This window comes from Phycodurus eques, chromosome 3 (genome assembly GCF_024500275.1).
Source record: "Phycodurus eques isolate BA_2022a chromosome 3, UOR_Pequ_1.1, whole genome shotgun sequence".
NCBI lineage: Eukaryota > Metazoa > Chordata > Actinopteri > Syngnathiformes > Syngnathidae > Phycodurus > Phycodurus eques.
The window spans coordinates 8327319-8353333 of NC_084527.1; the positions used below are offsets into that span (position 1 = coordinate 8327319).

Genomic DNA, 26015 nt, shown 5'->3' on the forward strand with positions numbered 1-26015 from the left:
ACCAGTCAAAAGCTTTGAAAGGCTTTCTCGTGCAGTTGAACGGAGAAGTGTTTCCAAAACGTTTGACTGTCAGTGTACTTCTCATATAAAACCTCTGTTTCGTTTTTGATGACAGCTTAGGCCTATTACACTAGTGTATTTAAATATTGGTCATGATGGCGGTACATAGAGGGCTCATTATTTTTTGAGGTGGTAGTTTGTGTAAAAGGTTTTAGGACCACTGGCTTAAGCGATGTAGGAATCCCCTCAGGATTGTGTCAACATAAATATCATGCAGTCCAAATATTTCTTTAAGAAATGAGCAACAAGTGTCTTAGAACAATGACACCATTAAAAAAACAATAAGAAGAATAAGAACAACAACAACAAGTCGGCATAGTACTAGTAATAATAACACCTCAGCAGTGTGAATAGGAACGTCTTAGTTGTTCGGTTATTAGGGGGGAAGCACTCAGCATGGCATGCGGCGCAAAAGGAGTTCTGGGGTTCTGCAGGAGTGTGGGGACAAAGCAGGCCGCGTGGTTCAACACTAAATTGGGGAAGGCGAGAGGGTTCTGGTGTAGGGGACCCCCAGTGGTGGGAGCCGGTTTGCTCATGATGGAGTCTATGCTGAAGGCGCACTTAGCCTGCGCGCTTGTAGGCTCGGGCGTTTCTGTGGTGCTCAAGTCTCTGGGTCCTGTGCGGTCACTCCGAGAATGCGGCAACAAGTGATAGGACGACGGAGGCATCATGACACCGTCCCGCACGGGCGCGTAGCTCACCGCGGCCGGGTTGACGCGCCTCTGCACCGGGTACGGTTGCCCGAAAGGCCGGCAGTAGAACACGAGTCCATCCTTCCCCAACTCGGGCTGGTTCCTCTTGAATCGCTTCCTGCGCCTTAGGAAGCTGCCGTTGTCGAACATGTCTTCCGAGGCCGGGTCCAGGGACCAGTAGTTGCCCTTCCCGGGGTTTCCCGGCTCCCTGGGGATCTTGACGAAGCAGTCGTTGAGGGACAGGTTGTGCCGGATGGAGTTCTGCCAAGCCGGGAACTTGTCCCGGTAGTAGGGGAACTTGTTGCTGATGAAGTCGCAGATGCCGCTCAGGGTGAGCTTCTTCATGGGGCTCTGCAGGATCGCCATGGTGATGAGGGCGATGTAGGAGTAAGGAGGCTTCAACAGGCTCCCCCCACCGGCCTTCCCGGAGCAGAAACTGCTCTCGCTCTCCGCGGAGGAGTCCGCCCCGGAGGAGTCCAACTCGGCGTAACGGCCCGCAGGCTCCGGTTCGTCCTCGCCGACGATGTCGATCTCGACCTCCTCCAGAGGCAAGTCGGCGCGTGAGGAAGATTCATATTGACCGGAGAGTGTCATGGTAAAGTTCAAAACGCGAATTTTAAAAAAATAAATAAACAAATAAATAAATGCCCCCCAAATTGAAGCACGACGCGCCGTGCGCAAAAACCCAAATCGCTCGTGCGTAAAAGTACATGTGCTCGTACTCCTCTGGCTTTGACCCAGGGGAAGAAGCTTTATAAACTGGGAGGCTTTTGCCCAGGGGTGGGGGCCTTATGGACCTATCACAAGGCCCCCTCACCACATGGCTCGGGGCTCGGGGCGGGGGTGGTGGGTAGGGGGTGGGAGCAAAGGAGGACTGTGATTCAAATTCAAGTTTTATAGAAATATAAACTTTTCAACACAAAATATTTAAAGTGTTATTATGGGCTAGCTTGCATCAAACACATAAGTACTGTATGCACATTAAATACGATGTAAATATAAGACAAAAGGTTTATATTTTATTCATTATAAAGTAAAGTTTTATTTCCACACGACAGTCAAAATATATGACTGTATAGACAAAAAAGTGTTACACTGGGCCATTCGGCATCAAACAAATATTTAAACATTACTCATAGAAAAACTTTCTATACACTGAAAAAAGTCAATTGAAGTTACTTAATTCAAACATAGCGGTTGCAAATGATTAAAATGCGTTAAACTAACATATATTTCATTATTTTCGTGCAAAGAGGGGAACATTACGTCAGTTCACCACATTTGAATCATGTGCAACCGAAAATTAAGTACTTTAAATACAAGCTGTCATATTTAATAAAAGTAAATATTGGTTATATTATTTTTTTTTTGCAAATATAATAAAAATAGTTCATATACAGTAAATGAATACCATAGTCTGTAACATGCTTACATCTGTGGTTTACATAAACTCATGTAAAAGTTACGTTATTAGCAAAATTAGCATTTAGAATATTTAAAATATATTTAAAATATATATATATATATATTTTTTTTTTTAAGTTAAAATGTATTTTTGGTATGATTTGACATTTTCTCAGCATAGTTGGCATGGAGCGGTGTGTGATGTTTTGAAGTCGTGTAAGTAACAGCACGTCTTAACTCGTGATAAGCAAGTGTTTCCATTTTTTTTTTTTTTTTTTCGGTGGGAATCACCCCGCGGGTTCGTTTAGTTTGCCACCTCGGGATGTCCGCGGGGGGGGCGTGACCATGAAAATGGCCGTGGTGGGACGTCCCGCGGGGCAGCGCAGCAAAGAGCCAATGGCCGCTCTTAACGAGGCCAATCAGCATCAGAATCGAGTAGGAAACGGCCGCAGCTGCACGGTGCCGTTCGGCTCAACTGAGGCCAGGGCTTCGGGGGGGTTTACGACCCGGGCTTGAATAAAGCGGGAGCCATCCTCAAAGCGAAGAGAGCGGATGTGTTTAAAAACAAAACACAAACAAAAACGACATCTCCATTGCTAATGAGCAGAGCTGGGAAAACTCCACCCATTTCCTCACCTGACCCCGTGTGCGTTAGTGCGTGTGTGTGCGCGTAATGGTCTTCACATGGCAGCCAAATATCAACTATGGCGTGTACAGACTTAATTTAAGGTGAAGGCAGCAGCACCTCAGCGCAAACCTGTTAATCATTTAAGCTCGTGTTCTTAATGAAAGGAAAAGAACGACTTCGGCACACGGGTGTGCTTTTTTATTTATTTGTTTTTTGTTTTGTTTTGCTTTTACAATGAAATTGCTTAAAACGCATTCTCCAAACAAGTTATCATTGGTTTGGTAAAACTTATAGTTTATCACAACAAACTGAGACATATTAATGTACTTTTTCCAATTTAGCATGTATCATGTTGGATTATGTTTTACTGTTGTAACCTTTACGCATTATAATTTTAGAGAATACCAGAAAAATTAAGTTACAAATTCATGATTTCCAATATTGGAAAAAGTATTAGTTTTACAATGAAGTACATGTGTTTCAAACTGTACATTTTGGGAGGTATATCATGTGATATTTCTTGTTGCTTGATGTTCTGCTGTTGTTTAGTTTAATGAGGTGAAGGTTTAAAGTTTAGTATATTTCGGAAACCAAAATTATATTTATTGGTATTATAACACTAAAACATACAAGCATACAAGCTAGAGCTTTAAAAACAAATGTATTAATGCTGTGAAACGAAAATGATTTCACTCCAAATATTTTATTTTAGAAATACACACACACACACACACACACACACAGTCACAAAATAAAATATTCGTTTTTCATGTAAAAAGTAAATAATAATTGGAGATGCATGATTTTCATTCTCCAGTGGAATTTGCCATCTTAATTAAAAATAGTTTTGTAACCATGTTACTTGTTAATTGCATTACTTACATAAGTAACATCCAGCACATGATTACAGTATTATCATGTATTTTTTCAGAAGGCCCTTTTCTAAGTAAAGAGACAGTCCTCTTATGTTTGGACTTAGTGTTATCATTAGCTAACCTCTGGTGTGCTTCAATCTTCAGTGAATAAGTGAAGCTTAATCTGCCTTCTTAAGTGACCGAAATCCAAAACCTTGCTACAGAATTGACTGTTTTCCAGGAAAAGATCTTCAGATTATTCGTGCCTTTGTAGCACAGTGGAGATGAACTGTTGTTGGAGAATATCTTTGTCCAAGTTCTTTCCTGAAGGACAGACAGAAATTCCCATCACAAACAGTCCATGTTACCATTATCTGCAATAGTCAATGACATCAGCTTGAGGAAACCGTTTAAAACAGACTTCAAAATCTAGACATGCACAGTTGAAGATGACTGAAATATATCCCACCAGGGATCCTCCTATTGTTTATGATGTTATCTACAGTATTAGGGGTGTACTAGCAAGTCAGAAATCACAGTTCGGTACATGCCAAGGTTTTAAACTCACTGTTCGTTCCGCAAATAGCTCAGTCAGGAAAGACTATGCAAAATATTAAAAAAAAATCTTTTTGGGTGTGAAGCGGAACGAATTTAATGACCAATTAACTCATCCAATTAAATTTTGAGTGAAATTTCAGGATGAACTAAAAATACAGTATAACCTTGTACAAGTGAACTTTAACCCTTTCTAAACTTTGTCCAATAGTTAAATGTTTTTCAGCACTTTTTACACAACTTGGTGTTTTCTAACGAGGAGCTGAACGGAAAATTTTATCCCAGGTGTTTGAGCGGTGAATGAACCAGTGCATTTGCAAGGACGTTCACTGCTATGCATTTCTGTGACTCTTCCAGTCTCTCTGTTGCAACCTGCTGATGACACTGTGACACTCTGAGCTTAGTGGCTACTTCCCTCTGAGAATATCCTGTTTGAAGCCTCACGAGGCGAGGTAAGGTTGATTAATTGTTAGGTGTTGTCTTGGTCTCGTGATGTAAAACTGTGAAGAGCAAGATCAAAAGGACTCTTCAAATACCAATTCTAATTGACGGAATTTATTGGTCGATCCATGGATTTCTGTTTCAGCTCTTCCTTAGAAAACAGATTGCATTTTACGGTCCCCCTAAAATTTCACCGAGAAGCCCAATATCCCTATTTTTGTTTTGTAAATAGTAGAGCCTATTTACAGTAAATATATCAGTTGAGGTAACTGACTACTTACCACTATTCTAGTTGTCATTTAAAAAAAGTACTTCCATATGTCATTAGAATGATCCGTAAGAAATAATGTGGATTTTCTCCTCGGTCTTTCTCGTGAGATATAAAGACTCATGCTTCAATGACCGTGTTACACATTAGCTGCATTTAGTGAACATTAGTGAGTGCAACTTTAATGCGAGTGAATGAAGGGAACATGCGTGAAAAGTAGTGTGTGTGTCTTTACCTATAAAGACCAGCCGGCTGATCCGCGGCTGCTCCTCCCAAAGCTGGGGAGTCTCATTGAGCTCATACAGCTCGTGGACCCCCTGCAGCATGACTTGGTGGGCTTTGGCCGCCAATGACACGATTCCCTAAGAACACACACGTCACATGTTGCGAGTGACAGATTAATCAGCGGTGAAAGAAAGGGCCCGGGACCGTTGAATACAGATAATAAGGGAGCGGGTTATTGATGGCTGCCCGCCACCATGGTGACCATTGTGTTTTACTGTACCTTTAAGCGAATGACAGTCATGGGTTTCCCCTCTTTGTTTCGCAGTGTCTTTTCCCAGAGGAGATCCTTCAAAATGTGTGGAAAAGAGAGGCTTTACTTTCTCAAAGGGGTGCATTGTGAGGGAGATAATTGGGGGAATGGGAGCGGGGATGCAAAGCAGAGGATGATCACGTGCGTTTGTACCTGAATGAAAACATTTAGAGCGTCTTCTGAAACACTTCCCGCCACTTCAAAAGTCACTGTTAAAATACTCTGAAAATAGAGGAGGATTCATTTTAAAACAAATGAAATGACAGTCACATTATATGTACTTTTCTGCTCTATTCAATGACATACTGTAAACACACAGTAGCCACAACATAAGTACACATCATGTGATCCAATGCGTGAGCCAGATTGCAAATTCCGCCTACCGAATGATAATAAAAGAAAATACATAAACATTTTCATGATACAGAATTACTATTATTTTGACACTTTTATAAAATGTAGATTTTAAACTCCTATCATGACTTTTTTCCCTCATGAAATTACGACCATATCGGGGGAAAAAAAAAAAAAAATCCCCTTGTAAAAGCAGGACTTTCCAATAAAGTTGTAACGTTATGACAAAGATAACATTTTTAAATTACAACTTTATACTTGCAAAGTTAACAGTTCTGTCTATTTTTTCTCTCCAGTAATAATACAACTTTGTTTCACTTAAAAGCTACATGGTTGTTTACAAGCTACACGCTTGTAAATTTATAAATTTATTCCCGCACAACTGCCAGTCCTCATAAAATTTCACCATATCACTCCTTTTTACTCATAATATTACTGAAAATTACTGCAAAGTTACATCTTCAGTCGATAAAGTTTTTTTTTTTTCTTCCTGGTAAATTTGTTATTCTAGTGAAGCAATATTTTCTTTTCTTTATTCCTGCCTTTATTCTTATAAGGTTAGAAAAAATTCTTGTAATAGTAAAACATTCTCAGAAAATTATATTTTTCTTGCAATAAGAGTTAAATTGTTTCTCTTACTATTTATTTTGTTTTCTTCATTTCTTTCTTGTAATATTATAGTATCTTGTAATATTGCACATTACTACTTTATGCTTGCAAAAATACATGCTTTTTCTCATGAAATTGCGACTATTCTCTTAAAATCACAAGTTCTATCTTGTGATGTTTTTTTCCCCCTCTAAACGTCTTTGTCTGTTAATATCATGGCTTTATCCTTGTAAAATAATTTAGGACTTTATTCTTACAAAATTATCACTGCGTACAAAAAAATCCTGTAACTTTCCAACTTTGCTCTCTGAATATTACAACCTCATTGTTGTAATATTGCAGTGTCATTTTCATAATATTACAGTTTTATTGTCATAAAACTAAAATTATTTAGTTGTATTCATTCTTTTCGAAAATAACGATGTCTTCGACTCAATTTGCATGGTTGTAGTACAGTATTTGTGCAAATCCTCCGAACGTTGCGACTATTCAGTTTATATCTTCAATACAACATATGGCAGACATTCAAAATACAACAATATATTTTTAATTTATAGACCAGTGGAATAAAAAAAGCCATTATGACTGTTAAACAAAAGACACCCTGGTTGATGACTTTGTCAACGACCATGTCGAAAACCACAACTCCACTCGGCACCTCTCTTCATCTGCGTACAACAGCCCGAAACAGCACCCCCACTCCCCCCCGCTTCACTTTTCACCCTCCTCTCTAAGCTTCCTTGTGGCATTAAAGGAGCACTTTGCAGATATTTGCTGGTTTTGTGTTGAAGTGTTAAGGTTACACACTTCCTTGTCATTTGGTATAACAACAGAAAAACAGCTTTCTCATTTACATGAAAAGAGTAACAGGGTGAGGAGGGGTTGGGTGCGTGTGTGTGTGTGTGTGCGTGTGTGTTGAGGGGTACTTGAGGGAGGGTCGAGCTTCATGCGGGAAAAGGGAACGTGGCGAAAACAGACAACAATGGCGTTATTTACACACACACACACGCGCACACACACACACACACACACACGTCTCATCTGTATCCATCCTGTGGTAAAACTTAATAGGCATGAAACAACAGAAACCAAACTGCGCTCATGAGTCATTTAGGCCCATTTCTAAAGAAAACACCTAATGAAAAGATACTCAAAAATAAATTTGGAAAATGACAATTTTGATGTTGAACTGCATCCTTAAATACAGTCTGCTATAAAGCCAAAACCTGATCCAACTTATGTAAAAACTGGATTGTAGAGACGTTTCTGAGCAGTTTATGCATGCTGTGCATGACCAAAAGTGGGTGTATTTGTAAGACACTGCAAAAACAACACAACATCAAAAGGCTCAGTTGATCGCCACAAAAAAAAAAAAAAAAAGCCGGGGAGGGAGTTTTCACTGTGGTGTCGCTGCCAGAAGGGATGCGGGGCATAGTTTCTTTATTTATTTATTTATTTTTTTTAAGCCTTAAGGAGAATGCATTTCCTTAATATTGCAGGAAATGATGTGTCAAATGAATTAGCAAACAAAACACAAAGGCGAAGGGAGTGAATAATTAAAAAAAAAAAAAAGTACGGTGGGAGAGTTAAACAATACCTTGTCAAGATGAGGTCTGCTCGGTTTCGCAATGTGCAGCTTCTCTGCTAGACTGTCAAGAGGAGAAATAGGAGTTTTAATATGATGTTTTCTACAATCCCGAAGTTACACATTTATAACAGGTTGCATGGCGGGCCGTAGACTCCCCATCCTTGTTTTTTTGGGTGCTAAAATTAATACAATTATTTTAGTAATACTTCACTAATATAGCTTATCACTACAACACTATTGTTGCTAATTTCATTATTATAGTACACACTGCTTCCTTATAACCCAGCTGCATCTCTTGATAAAACTTGCAAATCTCTAGTTCCTCTATCACTGTATCTCAACGCATCCCAGTCGAGTCAGACGGCCGCCCCAGACTGAGTCTCAGGTCTGGTTGAGGTTTCTTTTTTCAGAGGGATTTTTTCCTTGCCTCCATTGCCTCGTGCTTTGGGTATGTGGGATTCAGCTGGTCTCTCAGTCTATGAGGAGCATTGTTCTAGAACTGCTCCATATGTAAAGTGCCCTGAGACAACTTCTGCTGTAAACCAACTTTATAAATACTGAAACATTTAATTTAACTGAATTTAAATTGAATTTTGACAAACTGTGTCCCTTTCAACCCCTGTCCATGTTGGCACACATTTTCAAATATTTGCTCATAAACGTCACTGTCTAAACAAGTACAATGATACGATTTCATCCATATTGAAATAAACACTGCTTTGTAAACAGCCCCCAGGGATTACATGTAAAAATCTAGGAATAATGGTTTTGGCAGGAAGATAAATGGTATCTCTGCTTTCTTCAGCTGTGGATTACGGTATAGTATATGCCCCCCATCCTACTGTATAATCGGCGCTTAACGACACCACCCCTCAATGGACTTGTGAAAACTTTAGAAATTGCAATTAAAGCCTACAAAACACCCACTGCAGCCACCAAACAAACTCGACCCATTGTTCTCGCCATCGGGCCTCCCCCCTCCCGGTCTCGCTGACCTCACAAGGAGGCTAAATGTTGTGCCCAACAGTTTGAGCCCGGTGCGCTGTTAGTTAGTACCACACAGGCGGCGCGGCAGGGGGGCCCAGCTTCAAACAGCCAGTGTGGGTTCTGGGGAGGGGAGGAGGGCGCCCCCATCCGTTCCCCTTCCCCGACTCTCAAAGGCAATGGGGAAAGGAGCTATCTGTTGGGACAAGGGGGACTCCTCGGGAGCCAGTGGACACACACCGCTCTAATCCTCTGCAGCTGGCCTCACACACACTGACCAAGGGCATGTAAGAGAGCTTTAACGCCACAGCCCATTTCATTCACATGAAGGGATGAACACTGACTCTATTCATGACAATGACATTCTACCAGAGGGGAGAAGGGGGACACAATATGATGACCACCCCAAGGTGTAATGGGAGGTGGGGGGAGGCGCGCAATAAAAGAGTCTGTTAATTAAAGTGAAACATGGCGAGCAACAGTGTCAAAGACTGTTAGCTAAATGCTTCAGATGGGCGAGCAACAAAAGGCTGTCAATGCAGAACACTAATATCATTGTAACCTAGCAACCGGCACAATAACAAAAAAAACACGGCAGTTTACACTTGTTAGACACTTCATTAGGTACACCTGCACATTCTGAGTTTTTCCTTTTCAGAGTTCGACTTTAATCTTGTTGAATGACCAAAATGTATTCTCACAAAAGTTATACTTTTATGTAATATGATGACTTTATTGACTATTCTTGTAAAGTTATGAATTATGTCTTGTAATTTTAAGTTTATTTTGCATACAATTATTAGTTCTTTTCTTGAAATGTTGATAGTTTATTTGCATCAGTTTTATTCTCGAGTTTTTCCATTCTCTCACATTTTCCCATGTTGTACTTTAACAAAGAATATAACCACTTTATTCTTGCAATTTAATTAATTTAATTAATTAAAAATTCCTTTGTTACAACTTTATTCTAGTAAAATTACCAGTTGTGTCTAGTAGTTTTCAACTATTTTTGTAAAAATGTTCAGATTTTGTGATAAATAATTTATTTACATTAACTGTGTAACTTTACTATCACAGTTGTTGAATGACCAAATATATATATATATATACACACACACACACACACACACACACACACACGCACACACACAATATAACTATCCATCCATTTTCTGTGCCGCTTCTCCTCACTAGGGTCGCGGGCGTGCTGGAGCCTATCCCAGCTGTCATCGGGCAGGAGGCGGGGTACACCCTGAACTGGTTGCCAGCCAATCGCAGGGCACATACAAACAGACAACCATTCGCACTGACAGTCACACCTACGGGAAATTTAGAGTCTCCAATTCGTGCATGTTTTTTGGGATGTGAGAGGAAACCGGAGTGCCCGGAGAAAACCCACGCAGGCACGGGGAGAACATGCAAACTCCACACAGGCGGGGCCGGGGATTGAACCCGGGTCCTCAGAACTGTGAGGCTGACGCTCTAACCAGTCGGTCACCGTGCCGCCACAATATAACTATTCTTGTAGAATTACCAGTTTTGTCTTTAGGTTTATTCTAAAACATTAGTCAGACTTCATTCTCATTCACACTTTTATCCTCATAATATATTGACTTAGTTATTATGTTATTGTACAGTTATTGTACAGTTTTTTTTTTTTTTTTTGTACTTAATATTACAACGATAGTCTTTTAAAGTTTCACGTTTTTTTACTCGGGAGATTTTGACTATTGTAAAATTAAAATTTTTCTTGTAATATTATAACTTCATTCTCATAAAATTCTCACTTTTGTCTTGAAATTTCACAATTCATGAAATTCTGAGTTTTTCCAGTTGTTGTTTAACTCTAGTCTCATAAAATGGCATTTTCTCCAATTATTGTTATGTTACATTAAATGTCTCTCCTTGTAGTATAACCACATTAATAGTGGTAAACTTGGTTTTTTTTTTGTTAGCGCATTACCACTTCCTTCTTGTAGTTAGAAAAAAATGCCCCAAAATTGACCGGGTCACAACAAGGATCTGATAACGTGACCTTTTCTCCTGCTGCAGAGGCCCATTAAAATGGAGAAAAGCAATAAAGTGAATAGTGTAGTGTATCTTCGTTGTAAATTCAATGACAAGTGTATAGTAAAACTCACTTTGCTCCGTTTTTACTGTCAAAAGAGTGAAGGTCGAGAACTTCCGAGAGGTCCACCCTGTGGAAGAAGACTACATTAGACTTTTTCCATGAGTTTTATAATCATGTAACCCACACTGTTGGTGAAGGCTAAGGCAGAGTTTCCAACTTTTGTCACAAGCTGCCGAAAAGTGATGTAAAATAAATACATTCAGACTGTTTTGTGAGAAGGTTTTTCTGATTAACCCCTCACTGCGTGGCTTCTTTCATCTTCTTGCTCTTGTCTGAACTCTGTTGGGGGGCGGAATGGACAAACACACATGCACACCCAAACCTTTGATAGACACTGCTCGTGTCAGCCAGGTGCTACCTAGGTCCAATAACAAGCAAACAGAGGGTACACGTACACGTACACACACACACACACACACACACGTGTGACCCCCGTTGGCAGGGAGACCCAAGGTCAGCGAGCAAAGCATCTTGGGTAACCGGACACCCATGCACTTCTGGTGTTTATTCAGGATGCAGCACTTTGTGTATGTATTCATCATGTGAGTGTGTGTTAGGAGGAAGGGGAGGTGGTCCCTCTAGTGCAATGTCACGCCTACGCCCCTTCATCTTTGATATGAAGATCTGAGCAGGGGCAGTATGTGGAGTTCATCTGCCACACTTTATAAACAAAGGAGGGAGGCCGGGCCGCAGAGAAGCTTTATAATCTCCCGATAAAAAAGACCCTGCTGTGACCGCGACGGCGCTAACTACCTTGATCTCTGGGTTTCCAGGATCTTCGCCACACCGTTTATTGACCTGGGGGTGGGAATAGCAAATGTTATTCCTTCTTCCAAATCCATCATTTTAAATGTGCCCACATCACTGTGAAGAACACAAAGAGCTTACCTGACAGCGTCTCGGATTTGAGCAAGTTCCACCTCCCTCACCAGATCGGTCTTGTTGATAATTGTCAGGTCAGCGAGCGCAATTTGTCTAGAAGACATACAAAACATTTACTACCACTACTGTACTACTAGGCTGGATTTATACTGCAGGTCTAAATGACCAATTCAGATTTAATGCCTACAGCCGATTTTCCATGTACACTTCAAGTGACACATATCTAATATGGCTCTTTGCATTGATAAGAATTCATGAAACATCTTGCATTAACAAATGCCCAAACTGCACGTAAATAAGTGTGAAAGCCGGGCAGTGACAACATGGAAGTAAACAATAATACATAAATAATACGCACAATTGAACCCTGCGTACTGTTTAGTTGGCCTGGGCCAGCTCTTCCCCCCATTGATATAAATGAGGATAACCTCAGTATTACTCCAATGGCTGCCGTCAGCAATTTTTTTGCTTATTGAACGATGAACACACCTCAAATGTAGCAATGTACAGTAGATAATACTTAATTGTCAATACCAGGGGTTCTCAAAACATTTGGGTCTCGGTACTCCTTATAGGGGAGAAACTTTTCCAAGAACGCCCTCATGAACCTAACGCCAATTCAACACATGCGCACCCCTAAATGCCATTGGAATAATTACTTTTTTAATGTTCAAACCTAAATATTAATGACCTGCTTAACACAGAGGACCTTAACCAAAATCAATTTAATAAAATTCTATATTTATTGCCACCAGCTAACGTGCAGTGCTTCTACTAACAACAGTGCTGCAAACACAGAAGCGCTAGTACACTAAAGTGCTGTCAGTGAGAGTCATTGGTGCCTATTTATACTTTCTCAAAAGCAGTGATACAGTGGATAAAAATAAAAAATCCGAACACGCTCAAGACTGGAGAGATGATCGTGGACTTCAGGAGGCATCCTTCGCCACAGCTGCCCCTCACGCTGTCCATCTGCATTGTGTCAACCGTCGAGACCTTCAAGTTCCTGGGAATCACAGTCTCTCAGGACCTAAAGTGGGCGATCAACATCAACTCCGTCCTCAAAAAGGCCCAGCAGAGGATGTACTTCCTGCAGCTTCTGAGAAAGCACAACCTGCCACAGGATCTGCTGAGGCAGTTCTACACAGCGGTCATCGAATCAGTCCTGTGTTCTTACATCACAGTCGGGTTTGGTGCTGCTACAAAAAAAGGACAAACTCTGACTGCAACCGACAATCAAAACTGCTGAAAAGATTGTCGGTACCCCTCTACCCACCCCTGAGGACTTGCACGGTTCCAGAACTAAGACAAGAGCGTGCAAAATCCTCTCGGACCCTCCACATCCCGGTTACCGGCTCTTCCAGCTAATTCCTGAGTAGGCGCTACCGATCAATGCAAACTAGAACTAGCAGACATTCCAACAGCTTCTTCCCTCTTGCAATCAACTTCTTAAACAGCTAACCTACAATTCCATTGCAACATACTGCCAATTTTTTTGTCTTGAGTTTGTTGTCACATTTCTGTCGGCCCAATTATACATTACTCGTGCACTCACGGTAGTAGTCTCGCCACGCTGCACTATTTGCATATCTGTTGTTGACCAATACTGGCCACTCATGCCAGAGCAGCATCTGCCCCATTTGCACACTGACTGAGTAATATCTGCAACATTTGCACAATCAGCATTGCCCCAGATGATCGCACTACTAGTCACTTTAAACTGCATACATTCCTTGAAGTCTCTGCGCCCTTTGCACAATGTTCATTGCTATATTGGACATTCAAACTGCTCTAAGTGCTAGAGGACTCTACATCTTTTTGTACAATTGTCCAAAAAAAAAAAAAGTGTACCAGCATTACCAGATAACTAGCAACCCTATACTACTCAGTGACTGTTTTTGTCAGTCTGTCAATTGACTGTCAGGTATGATTTTGCAAAATTTTGAAACCAAGGTTGAACTTTTTGGCCATCCATCCATCCAGCCATCCATTTTCTGAGCCGCTCCTCCTCACTAGGGTCGCGGGTGTGCTGGAGCCTATCCCAGCTATCATCGGGCAGGAGACGGGGTACACCCTAAATTGGTTGCCAGCCAATCGCAGGATTTTATTTATTTTTTTTAATTCAATTGAGTCATACAGGTTACAGGTCACAATAATAGTCGAAAAAGTTGTGAAATTATTTATCTTTGTCTCATTTTTTTTAAATCCCCAAAACCTGGCATTTGAACAATCATTTGCAGACTTTTTATATCCATTGCACATACAGTATGTTACAAATTCTCGTTCATATTTGTGTGTTTAGTTTAGATCCTCTTCGCAGTATATGATCAGGATTTTCGGAGGCAGCTCTCAGAGGCACTCAAAAGGAAGATGTTAAGTTTAAGAAGAATGAAGAATATAAAAGGGTCGTGCAACGAGGCATTACTTCATCTGCATTAGATGTCTAACAAACAACAGCACAGTTGCTGTTTTTGGGCTCATAAACAGAAAGATAAGATGGGTGGCGAGAATCCTGCTCAATTTGGCACAAAGTGTTGAAAATACACAGTTGTCTATTTAGGATTTGAATATATTCATATTGGCGGCACGATGGCCGACTGGTTAGAGCGTCAGCCTCACAGTTCTGAGGACCCGGGTTCAATCCCCGGCCCCGCCTGTGTGGAGTTTGCATGTTCTCCCCATGCCTGCGTGGGTTTTCTCCGGGCACTCCGGTTTCCTCCCACATCCCAAAAACATGCATTAATTGGAGACTCCAAATTGCCCATAAGCATGACTGTGAGTGCAAATGGTTGTTTGTTTCTATGTGCCCTGCGATTGGCTGGCAACCAGTTCAGGGTGTACCCCGCCTCCTGCCCGATGACAGCTGGGATAGGCTCCAGCACGCCCGCGACCCTAGTGAGGAGAAGCGGCTCAGAAAATGGATGGATGGATGGATATATTCATATTACAGAAAAAGCATACCTTTCTGCCTCATTCACAAGTCCATCAGCCTTTTCCTCTGTTAGATGCTACAAAAAAGAACAGTGTTTAGTTTTATGTGTAGACATGCACTTAAAAGTTAATGATGTGCAGTACACAAATGTTAACTGTGTCATTTGAAACTGTTAGTCTGAAAACACATGGAGACCACAGGAGAGCACTTTCCATTTATTTGTGTTTCCGGGTTGTATGTTTTTTTTTTTTGTAACATTATGACTCAATACCCAGAGGTTTTTCGTAATGTCATACAGTTAAGCTTGCAAATGTAGTTGTTTTGTCTCATAGTATTATGACTACACAGCATTGTTGTCATGTCACACTTTTTCTTTCTCATATTCCAATTTCTTGAAATATTCCAACATTATTTTTTATTTTGGGGGTAAAATCCCAACATTTCTTTCTCTTTAATTTCTCCTTTTTTCCCTTGCTTTGTTTTGGTAAAGTTGTATTATACCCACATTATATTAGTTTTGTTTTGTAATTTTATGACTACATATTGTAAAGTAAAAAAATATTGTAACAGTACAACTTTATTCTTGTAACGTTACACCTTTTGCCTCAATATTACAATTGCAGTCTCAGTTTTCTAAATGTTTTTCAAAAACATGACAACTTTAGTTTGATAAAGTTACACATTTTGCGTACATTTAGCATTAAATAGATATTTTTGTCATCACCTTTATTCTCAGAAAGTATTTCTTTTTAATATTCGAATTAATTTAGTAAAATTCAAATATTTTTAAGAGTACAATTTATTAAATGATAAAATTATGGATTTTAGAACAGATTATAGAATTTCAACTTTAATCTCTAATAGTATTTCTTAAATTGTATTTCTTACTTTAAAACAAACAAAAAATATTGCGTGGTTCTTTCTAATGGACAAGCTGTTATATATGTCATTAATAACAGTTTCATATGTGACAGCAGAAGCAGGGGGTGTTAATCTTGATCCAGACCCCGTTTGTCAAACTGACATTCTTGCAGGCGAAGGGAATGACAAAAATGCATTGGAAAGTGTTTGCGTGTTGCAAAAGTTAAGGCAAAAGACTTTAGATAATAGGATTTTCTGTGGAACACGTGAAGGGAGAGGTGTGTCGGAATGAATGCTTCACTTGGACGTTCTCTTCTCTGGCATCCCACCTCGTCTGGCTCGACACCTTCGCATTAGAGCCCATTATGTAGGTGTCACTTGTCCTGTTTTTTTTCAAAATAACTGCGGGAGAGCGGGGTGTGTGTGTGTGTTATCTATTGCTATGCACTTGCAATCTTTGAATCTCATGGGTTTTTAGTATCTGAAACCGGCTTAAAAGTGACTGTGTGTTTTCATGAGCATGTCAAGTACTGCATTAGAAATGGGCATGCCATTCTATCTTGAAATAAAAATGGTTTACTCAAACTTTAGGTGGCTCTTACTGATGAGGTGAGGTTTTAATTTGGACTCAGGGCGATGTGGTGATACTATCATTTCAAGCTTTAATGTTGTAAGCATAGATTCAATAATCAAGTTCAACTGAATGAATCAGTGTTTTTTTTTTTCACGACTGTCTACTTCAGTCACGTCGCTCTGTGTGCGGTGGGCCTAAATTGACTGTTTTTAATTTAGTGATTTTCTTTTAAAAAATCATATTTTATCTCAAAGCGTTTGTGCACTGCTAAATTACATTTAACACAATAAATGGGAATACAATGAAGGGCCCTGAATCAATGAAAATCACATTTTGGGATAGTTTTGTGGATTAGGTTGCACATGTAATCCCTATCACATATTTTTGTCACGATTGTTGTGATTTATAGACTTTTATCAACTGTTGTCTCTGAATGTTCTATTCATTGTAACGTTTAATCCAAACAAAATCAGTGCTACAGCAATACCTGGAGTCCATACTTGGCGTCGATGACGGTCACAATACCTGAAAGAAACAAGATGACGAGGAGTTAAAGGAATTCCTGACAATTTGTGCACATTCTTGACTAAATTGCATGCAGCCTTTTGTTTTGTTTTTTTACTTCAAGTCTGCTGTGTTGTCAAGAGACGGAGAGAGATGTTTTTCTCTTTTCTCTTTGACTTTTGGTCGACTAGCCTGTAACAACACAGCGGACAGCTGAGCATTCACTGCGCACGCGTGCGCGCCGCGCACACACACTCACACACACACACACACACACACACACACACACACACACACACAAACAAACATCTCATCCCCACAAACATGCTAGGTACCATTTGGGTACACAGCAGCCACTCCTGTTATAATGTCTTTAAATCACTTTTCCAAGGACAACCTTTAACCTTGAAAGTTAAACGCCCACGTTGTCTTACAATTTGAAATGTAAAAAAAATAGTTGCGCAAAATGCTGTTTTTTATTCTTTACGTTGGTTAACTTATTTTTACTATGACAACTAAGAATGTTTAAAAAAGGTGGTGCGAGGAACAAATCTTTACTTTTACACCTTTGCAGTTGAAGGGTTTTATTGTTTTTACCTCACAATATTAAAAATAGTAGTGTTTGAAGGTAATAAAGTGATGTAATACTATTGTTGTCTCATTTAACAAGCCACAATATGAAGCCTACAATGATTGTTGATGACAGCTGAGACGAAAACGCTCACCGTCTAAATAGATGTCACTGCCAAGTTCTGCGTCAACCCAAAACATGGAGGCCACAGCGCCTGTAGGACAAACCAGATGTGGTCCTGATGTAAACAAGGCAACAAACACAAAGCAAGGAAAATCTAAAGTCGCATAGGATCGAGGTTGTACAATTTGAATTTTCAGGAAAAATATGCCTGTGTCACACAAGAAAAGTATACAGAGGACGTTACGTGACGTAATTGCACATGAATTCAAAGTAGCAAGACTCCATTTTCGTCATGCACCTCCTCACGTGTTATCAAAGTTAAGGTCTTTGTACATTTAACAGGTGTTAACTGATTTTTCACACTTCTCTGACAAGGAAAATATTACCTTACTTATTTTTAATAACATAATATTTTTTAAAAGGGACAACTTTTTTTTTGTTTTTCATTTCTTTTACACAAATAGTTTGCTCTCTGGCATGCTTGTCCAACCAATAAAAATAATTTACATAACTGCCTCCAGTTTCTATGACCATGACCTGGCAGCTTGGCTTCACAAAGATCCAGAGGTACTTTTAAGCAACTATAGTCTGAAACACTATCATGCAGAAACATCCACATTGCCCACATGTGTAATGTATCTTCTACCCTGTTAAAGCCAAAAGGTAAGCAGAGCTGCTCCAAGAAACAGATTAGTGCTAGCTAACCGTGTTAGGTTCTGATAAGCGGCACATACTTAGTCACGCTCTGCCCCCAGTCAGCATGGTAATGAAATCCAAATTCAGCATTAGCCACGGCAGTGTACAGGGTGGGGTAGAGTTGCTCAATCGGCCGTATAAGGGGCTGCCCTTAAATGGGCAAATTTCAACAAGTCAAGAAATAGGGTGTGTAAACTGTACTGTACCATAATTCTTGATCCCTGGGATAGTTTGACCTAGGTATGCCACAGACATGTTATGACAATTAAGACACCTGGGTGAACGGTTGGAAAATGTGTAAAAAAAATTAAAAAATATTTTTTTTAAATGCATAATGTGTCTTCTTTAAAAAAAAAGTAAGAACATTGAATTAATTATTCCCATTTCCATTACTTAAAAGAAAAACTCAAAACCCTGCATCCCTGAATGGATTGGTTTTTATGTTAAGAGATTCCAGTCTTTTTGTTTTTGCAGTGGTAGAAATATCAAGACAAAATTATGTTCTGCACAAAATTTTATTATTATGGCAGTTCGATCTACAGTACAGACAAAAGAGGATTATTTTCAAAATAGGCTAACATTTTTTTCCAAGCGAGCTCTTAGTAGCAGATTATATCAATATCCAAGGCTTTCAATTGTTTATCTCCAGCTGCTACATTGGTTTTGTTCCATTTTCCCATCCAGGAAGTCATCATGGGACCCTATGTTACCGTGACAGCCACTTCTTGTTCACATAATGCACTTTTGTCAAGCTGCCAGCTGGGAATAGAGAAGAATTGTAAATATTTGATGGGGGTGTAATGAAAACAATGTTTTTGAGCGACATGCTTCATGCAAGTCATCCGAGCCCTTCCCCGGGTGGAGGGCCAAAATTCCCAACACCCTCCCCCCAAAGGTGGCATTATGATTGACAGCAGTTGCAGGGCCAATGGCAGTAGATAACAACCCTGTCTGGACCCATAACGTGCCAGGAGGATTGAAGATGCCGACAGTGCGAGAGTCCGGGTGGGATATGTCCACCCTTGCTGACACCTTCTGTCACATCTGTCACTTTGCAACATGGCCCAGCCGGCACCAAGCTTATCTGAAATGGCCAATTATTGATTTCCTGATTCAAACACTGGGGCTGTATGGTTTCTGGTTTCTAATGGTGTTTTTTTATTTGTTGCCTTTATAGGAATCAGCTTCTGTGATAGTAACACAAAGCTCTGATGGGGACATCAACATAATTGAAGCGGCACCGCGCATATGATTAATCGGGTCAAATTTGGGAATTTTACCTCCCTTCTGATCAAAGTCAGAAAAGGCCCGATTATCGGCTACCTCTCTTATTATTATATTATATATATTATAACATAACAATAGCCAATTAGGAAGCTTGCTGAAGCTCAACCAACTGGTTGTGTTAAGTTTGTATAATGTGTCTCCAATGTCAATTTACACAACAAAAATGACGGAGAACAGTTTGCAACCACAATTTGGTTACCGGATAAACTGTTAACAGTTAGACATTAACTGTTATTTCTTTTCCCAACCCACTTCTAGAATGGCATGGCACCATGATGCTTCTCACAGGCATTACAAGAGACATATGGTTTGTGGGGAGAGACTCACGATTATTGGTGAGATACTGTATGGGGAGAATGACAAGAGAATGACAATTGACATTCATGAAGACACACCAGATGATGACGGGTAGCTCACAAGAGCTCAGTTCCACAAGCATAACTCTGTAATTGAGTTCAGCTTTTTTTTGGCGGTGTGTTTTGCAACACCTGTTCCAAAATAAGCAGCGGCCTCAACGTTTGTCAGGAGAAGATGGATATCAGAAGAACAATACCCACTGGAAGTTATGTGGTAATTTTTGTTGTTTTTTCAGTAGTTAATTTGTTTTTACACGTGTGACAAATGAGATCGTTAAAATTACTTGAAAATGTTGTGCAGTAGTTAACTTGTTTTGAGATCGTTAAAACTCTAAACATTGTTAATCTGTGATGCCTTTCAATAGCACCTTTGTCACTGCACATTAAAGTGAGTGTTGTTTTTGTAGCGTTGAACAGTGGTTAATTTATTATTACACTTGTATGACAATCACGAAAGTTTAAACATCACTCAAAGCATTGCCTGCACAGTTGATAAAGATTTTATGATGGCAGGAGTATAGTTCTGAGCAAGTGATTATTTGTTGAACAAATTGGAGTCAGCCAGTGTCCAACACTGGTTTTGTTTTTTAATAATTGCCCGCTTCGTGTTACCTGGATCAGCAAGGCCTGTAGTTTCCAGAAGTATATAGTCAAACTTGCCCTTCTTCTGCATCAAGTTCTCAATGGCTTTAAGGCCATTGTCCCTGAAAATAAAGAACACAAACAAAATTTAAAGTACCTTATACAATTGTTACAACTGGAACGAAAGCAAAAAATGTAAATTAAAAAAAAAATCGTGATTGAGTGCATTAACTATTTTATGTAAAAGATTATTAATTTGCACGATTCCATAATAAAAAGGCACAACTGATAACATTTTTATATGAATGGAAATACTTCACAGAGCAGCAGAGGCAGCCATTCCTCAGCTCCAGCCACTCCTCATAAAGTTCTCCAGCCTGGCTCACAGCAAGGGACTTCTCAAGGGCGCTCCCTGTAGGAGAGTGAATGAGAAAGAAGGAATGCCATCAACTTGGAACTTGACAGAACTAGAGACAAAAATGCATTACATAAAGACGTAAAATATTTTTCAAGTGTTCTTATAGCAGAGTAAATAACATAAAAATGCATATAACATAAAAATGCAGACAGACATTCAGTTAGGTGGCTCCAGAAGAATTTTGAACAGTGACAGTTTTTATGATTTTCAACATAACAGCAATGCATTTTTTATTCTATAGAGCGCTTTTAAAGGGTACACAAAGACGCTTTACGAATATGAAAATGCTAAGATAAAAACAGGAATAAAACATGACAGATGGACAAAACAATGTATTTGAAATAAAACAGTCAATATGTGACTCGTGTAGACTTTCAGTTTCATTTGAAAAGGCCTCACTCTCATGAGTATACAGTGGGTACGGAAAGTATTCAGACCCTCTTAAATTTTCACTCTTTTTTATATTGCAGCCATTTGCTAAAATAATTTAAGTTCATTTTTGTCCACATTAATGTGCACACAGCACCCCATATTGACAGAAAAAAAACGGAATTGTTAAAATTTTTGCAGATTTATTAAAAAAACAAAAACTGAAATATCACACAGCCATAAGTATTCAGATTATTCTTTTTGGGAATGATGCTTTTTCCACACCTGGATTTGGGGCTCATCAGCCATTCCTCCTTGCAGATCCTCTCCAGTTCTGTCAGGTTGGATGGTGAACGTAGGTGGGCAGCCATTTTCAGGTCTTTCCAGAGATGCTCAATTGGGTTTAAGTCAGGGCTCTGGCTGGGCTATTCAAAAACAGTCACGGAGTTGTTCTGAAGCCACTCCTCCGGTGGCCAGATTTGTGCCTTACCACAATTCTGTCTCTGAGCTCTTCAGGCAGTTCCTTTGACCTCATGATTCTCATTTGCTCTGAAATGCACTGTGAGCTGTAAGGACTTATATAGACAGGGGTGTGGCTTTCCTAATCAAGTCCAATCCGTATAATCAAACACAGCTGGACTCCAATGAAGGTGTAGAACCATTTTAAGGATGATCAGAAGAAATGGACAGCACCCGAGTTAAATATGAGTGTCACAGCAAAGGGTCTGAATACTTAGGGCTGTGTGATATTTCAGTTTTTGTTTTTTTTTAATAAATGAGCAAAAATTGCAACAATTATGTTTTCTTCTGTCAATATGGGATGCTGTGTGTTCATTAATGAGGAAAAAAAAATACTTAAATGATTTCAACAAATGGCTGCAATATAACAAAGAGTGAAAAATTTAAGGAAGTATGAACACTTTCCGTACCCACTGTATGTGGTGCATTTTGAATACAGGGCGATAAGTAAAATACAATGAACTCATCATGGCCCATCATAGTTGTAGTTATGCTGCCCTGTTGTGGAAAACTCCTAAACTTTGATCCAGGACCACCAGTTAGTACTATCAACACATTGGCTTTACCTTCTCCAAATTCATTGAGAATGACTGCAATCCGCTTGTTGTGTTGTTCTGTTAAGATGTAGTTCAAGAGCGTGGTCTTGCCAGCACCTACAAAAGGACAGAAATACATTGAGCAAACCCTGGTTTTAAGAACCGTTTACTAGAAGGGTTGCGAAATTTGGAAACTTTCCATGGGAGCTAACAAGATTTTATGGGAATAAAATGAGAATAAAGCAGGAATCTACAAATTTGTAGGTTGGCCCTTTCATAGCAGTGTCAGGGGAAAAAAAGGACGCTTCTTAGATATCTACCTATAAATGTATGTATCTATATATGGATCCATGTATGTATGTATGTATGTGTGTGTGTGCCTGTCTAACGAGGTGTTTCTCACCAAGGTAGCCAGTGATGATGGTGACAGGGATCTGCTCTTCAGGAGCACCATGCTGGGCGTCGATGGGGACCAACTCTGGGCAATCATCCTCATCCTCCATCCCGTTCAGACCATCAGGTGGCAGACAAGATGATCTGATGAATCCACACAAAGACATACAGCACATTCAACAGACCCTTCATTGGATACACAACAACAAGATGCAGTAATACTAGTAATCTGCCTTTTGCCCAATTATAATGTCAAATTTTGATTTAATCAGTCACTGGGGCGGACGGAACTACATTGCATAATAATGAAAGGAGATTCTAATATTTTGGCTGCATTTTTCAGCCACGTAAGAAAGGGAAAAATATGAGAAACACCTCAAATTTATGTGTGCACTGCCACAACACAATTGTTTTTTTGTGTGTGTTAAGCCTCCCCGCCCAAAAGAAATAATAAGATAACTGCTGGAATTTCCTAGTTTAGTTTTTACAACGCTGCGAAATACAACCAACTAATACATGTTATGTATCACAAACGGACCCAAGGTTAGTGTACAGCATTACAATTTTTCTAGCGATCCAGCTAGATTCAATTCGATAGATGTAGTAACAACGTTAAATCCGATGGCAAACAAAATTCACAATTCTACAACTATACAAATATCATTTACTCAATCGCAAGTGTACAGCATTTAACACAGTAAACGTCAGTGGGTTTATCACTATAGTATCCTCAGGCTTGTCGTGGTTTTAAAAGTAACTTTTAACAGATGTCGCCCTCATTTATTCAATGAGCGAGTAGCTACCATTCGACATCACTTCGTCCATCTCGAATTCACCGTGAGAGCACCCTAACTATTGTTTTATCAGTTTATAAAACAACACGAAACTATTACCTGACGTTGCACTGAACCACACAATCGTGCAAAGTGTTATAGTTCACTATACAAGTTGCAGCATCAAACTGCCCTCTCAGGTTGTGGCACTGCACATCACGGTTGACAGTCCGGCGAATACTGCGACCAATGACAAAAGTTCCAGTTTGGATCAGAAGACAAATTAATGTGCATAAAAGGGAAAAAACGCAATTGAATCACACAAACAACCAAATTATATATAAAAATAAAATAAAAAAATAGCAACTTCGTGTTGAGTTTACAGGTTTTGGCAGTGTGTAGCACGGTTAATAGTCCGGCTAATACTGTGAATAGCAATAAGGTTTACGCCCCACCCCGGTAAAATTGTCCCCCCAAAATGATACCGTTAAGGGCTAAATCCAATTTAAGTCTCAGATGAGGAACGATTATTTATATTTACACCGTCCCTCGCCGTGGCGAATGATTAAATTAATGTTATAACCAAGATTAATCACAAGGGAACATAGCTGCGCTTTCTCAGAGAAAACCAAACAGCAGATTTGTGTGTGCGTGGTCATTTTCTCTACTTCTGTTACACATAATTTTGTTAAGGATTATCTAAAAAATCTACATCAAATATATTTTTAAACATTTGGGTGAAATTGAGAAAGTTGCGTTTTTAACCCTTAAAAGATGTCATATTACGCGCAAAATACAACTAATGAAGCCGTAGATATTGTAGGGTACTTGCCCTTAGTATATTATTTGTACATTAGTGCTAATTCATAATAATGTATTTTTTTTCATTTTCTTGCTGATCTTTTTAACACTCATATTAAACTAAATACATTACACAAATATTACATAAACAGTGCACCTAAATAAATGCACGAAAACAAACTGTTCTTAAAGATTAAAATCAAATACACTGAATTTAAAAGTTACCTTTTTGTTTAAAAAAAAAAGTAATTTTCACCCAAGCCACTTCGAGAAGAGATGACATAATATTGATTAAGCCTATCAGCCCCTCTAACATCTTGCTCTATTTTTCAGCTGTTTATATATATTAAAAAAAAGATAAAGAAACATTATTTGGCGTTCCTGTAGCATATAATCATGCAATAATTACCTATTCCAAAAAAAAAAAATCCATCTTTTGTCTTCACTAGCTGTCCTTCAAAACTAAAAACGGTCTAGAATCACACCGTGGGGAGGCGGGGGGCTACGTCAAATCAAAGCGACAGCTCGGTTTTTGTAATGCAGAATTCCAGCATAGGGGGCGACAGTAGCTACGCACTGCAGCTTTCCATAAAACTGAACTGTGACTCTTTTGAGTACCACTAGAGGGAGCTCGCGTACCTTACTATAAAAACTACTGCTCACAATTGTCAGTATGTGTGAATGGTTATTTAATATGTGCCCTTATAATAATAATAATAATAATAATAATAATAATGTATTCTCTGTGACTGAGTGTGGGCCATTAACGGCGGGAAGGAACATTTCAGATGAAAGAGCAAAGGGACATTTAAGCTTAAACGTTGGCTCAAGTCAGGGTGTGTGAAGATTCTGGGTGTGATTTGTCGTCGATAGCAGCTCTTGAATGAATGTGCAGTCTGTTAAAAAAAAAAAAAAGTTCCATCCTTGAGCAGATCGGGGCCATTACAGTATACATACACAAGTAAACGATTCCTTTTTAATGGAATCACATTTTAATGACTTTAAAGACCTCGTTGTATTTTTGGCTTTTATTTTGTTAATCAGCAGTTTCCTGCATAATTCACGGTTTTCTCTCTCTCTCTCTCTCTCTCTCTCTTTCTCTCTCTCTCTCTCTCTCTCTCTCTCTCTCTCTCTTTCTCTCTCTTTCTCTCTCTCTCTCTCGTCACTTTTCACTTCTCTCTTCACTTTTCTCTTTTCTGGCACGCTCTATCCCAGACCGGAAGTGGACTCGTGAGCACTTCCTTCCGGACTCTGGAGTCAAGAAGCACACTCGTTTGGAAACTTGACGGCGGCAGTGTTGTTGTTGTTTTTTTTTTGTGTGGAGCGGAGGCGGTGCCTCGGTGACAGCCGGGGCGGGCGAAAGCGAAGCGGCGGGCGGGCAGAACTCAGGCCGAACACACCGAAGACAACCTTCCCGCGGCAGCGGTGTCGCATCCTCTGTTCACCACCACCGGACTTTCCACCCCCGGCCTCACATGGCTTCTGTGAGCAGTGCGGAACGACGGGCTTTTGCTTTAAAAATCAACAGGTAAGTAAAGAAAGAAAGAAAACAACCAACTCTTTTATGTTTCGTGTGCAACCGTTTTGACGAGTTGTAACGGGGAACAGGCAGCCACATGTCGACAGGGCAACAGGTTACTTATACCATAGGCGGTGTGCTATCCAAGTTGCTTTGTATGATCCCATTGGAGTTGACGTTGTTGAATAGTTGCGTACATTAGTACTATATCCTGTT

At 39.7% G+C, this 26015-nt stretch overlaps 3 protein-coding genes across 4 annotated transcripts in view; 1 reads left to right on the top strand and 2 right to left on the bottom strand.

Moving 5' to 3' along the window:
* Positions 1-398: 398 nt before the first annotated feature.
* On the bottom strand, positions 399-1346 carry foxd5 (forkhead box D5). The gene has a single exon (XM_061673362.1). It carries the CDS (start codon positions 1344-1346, stop codon positions 399-401), a length of 948 nt encoding a protein of 315 aa, XP_061529346.1.
* Positions 1347-3482: 2136 nt separating this feature from the next.
* Positions 3483-25714, bottom strand: cbwd (COBW domain containing). The gene is made up of 17 exons (XM_061671114.1): positions 25617-25714; positions 23600-23719; positions 22717-22850; positions 22344-22430; positions 20787-20883; positions 20502-20593; positions 17582-17641; positions 16840-16877; positions 14947-14993; positions 11992-12078; positions 11857-11901; positions 11114-11170; positions 7998-8049; positions 5591-5659; positions 5408-5473; positions 5138-5264; positions 3483-3962 (listed from the first exon to the last, which is right to left on the bottom strand). The coding sequence occupies exons 1-17, from the start codon at positions 25712-25714 to the stop codon at positions 3895-3897; spliced, it is 1344 nt and encodes a 447-aa protein (XP_061527098.1). The 3' UTR covers positions 3483-3894.
* Positions 25611-26015, top strand: part of dock8 (dedicator of cytokinesis 8) — a 93741-nt gene continuing 93336 nt past the window's right edge. For both annotated transcript variants that reach the window (XM_061671898.1, XM_061671899.1), the window contains exon 1: positions 25611-25808. In XM_061671898.1, coding sequence (XP_061527882.1) covers positions 25756-25808 — 53 coding nt within the window. In that variant the 5' untranslated portion in view covers positions 25611-25755. The remainder of the gene's footprint in view (positions 25809-26015) is intronic.

Coding starts and splice junctions, on each gene's coding strand:
- foxd5 (XM_061673362.1), bottom strand. CDS start 1,346: ATGACACTCTCCGGTCAATATGAATCTTCCTCACGCGCCGACTTGCCT.
- cbwd (XM_061671114.1), bottom strand. CDS start 25,714: ATGCGACACCGCTGCCGCGGGAAGGTTGTCTTCGGTGTGTTCGGCCTG. Junction 22,851..23,599: donor GTGGTTCAGTGCAACGTCAG/GTAATAGTTTCG, acceptor TGGATTCATCAG/ATCATCTTGTCTGCCACCTG. Junction 12,079..14,946: donor CTTGTGAATGAGGCAGAAAG/GTATGCTTTTTC, acceptor TATGTCTTCTAG/ACAAATTGCGCTCGCTGACC.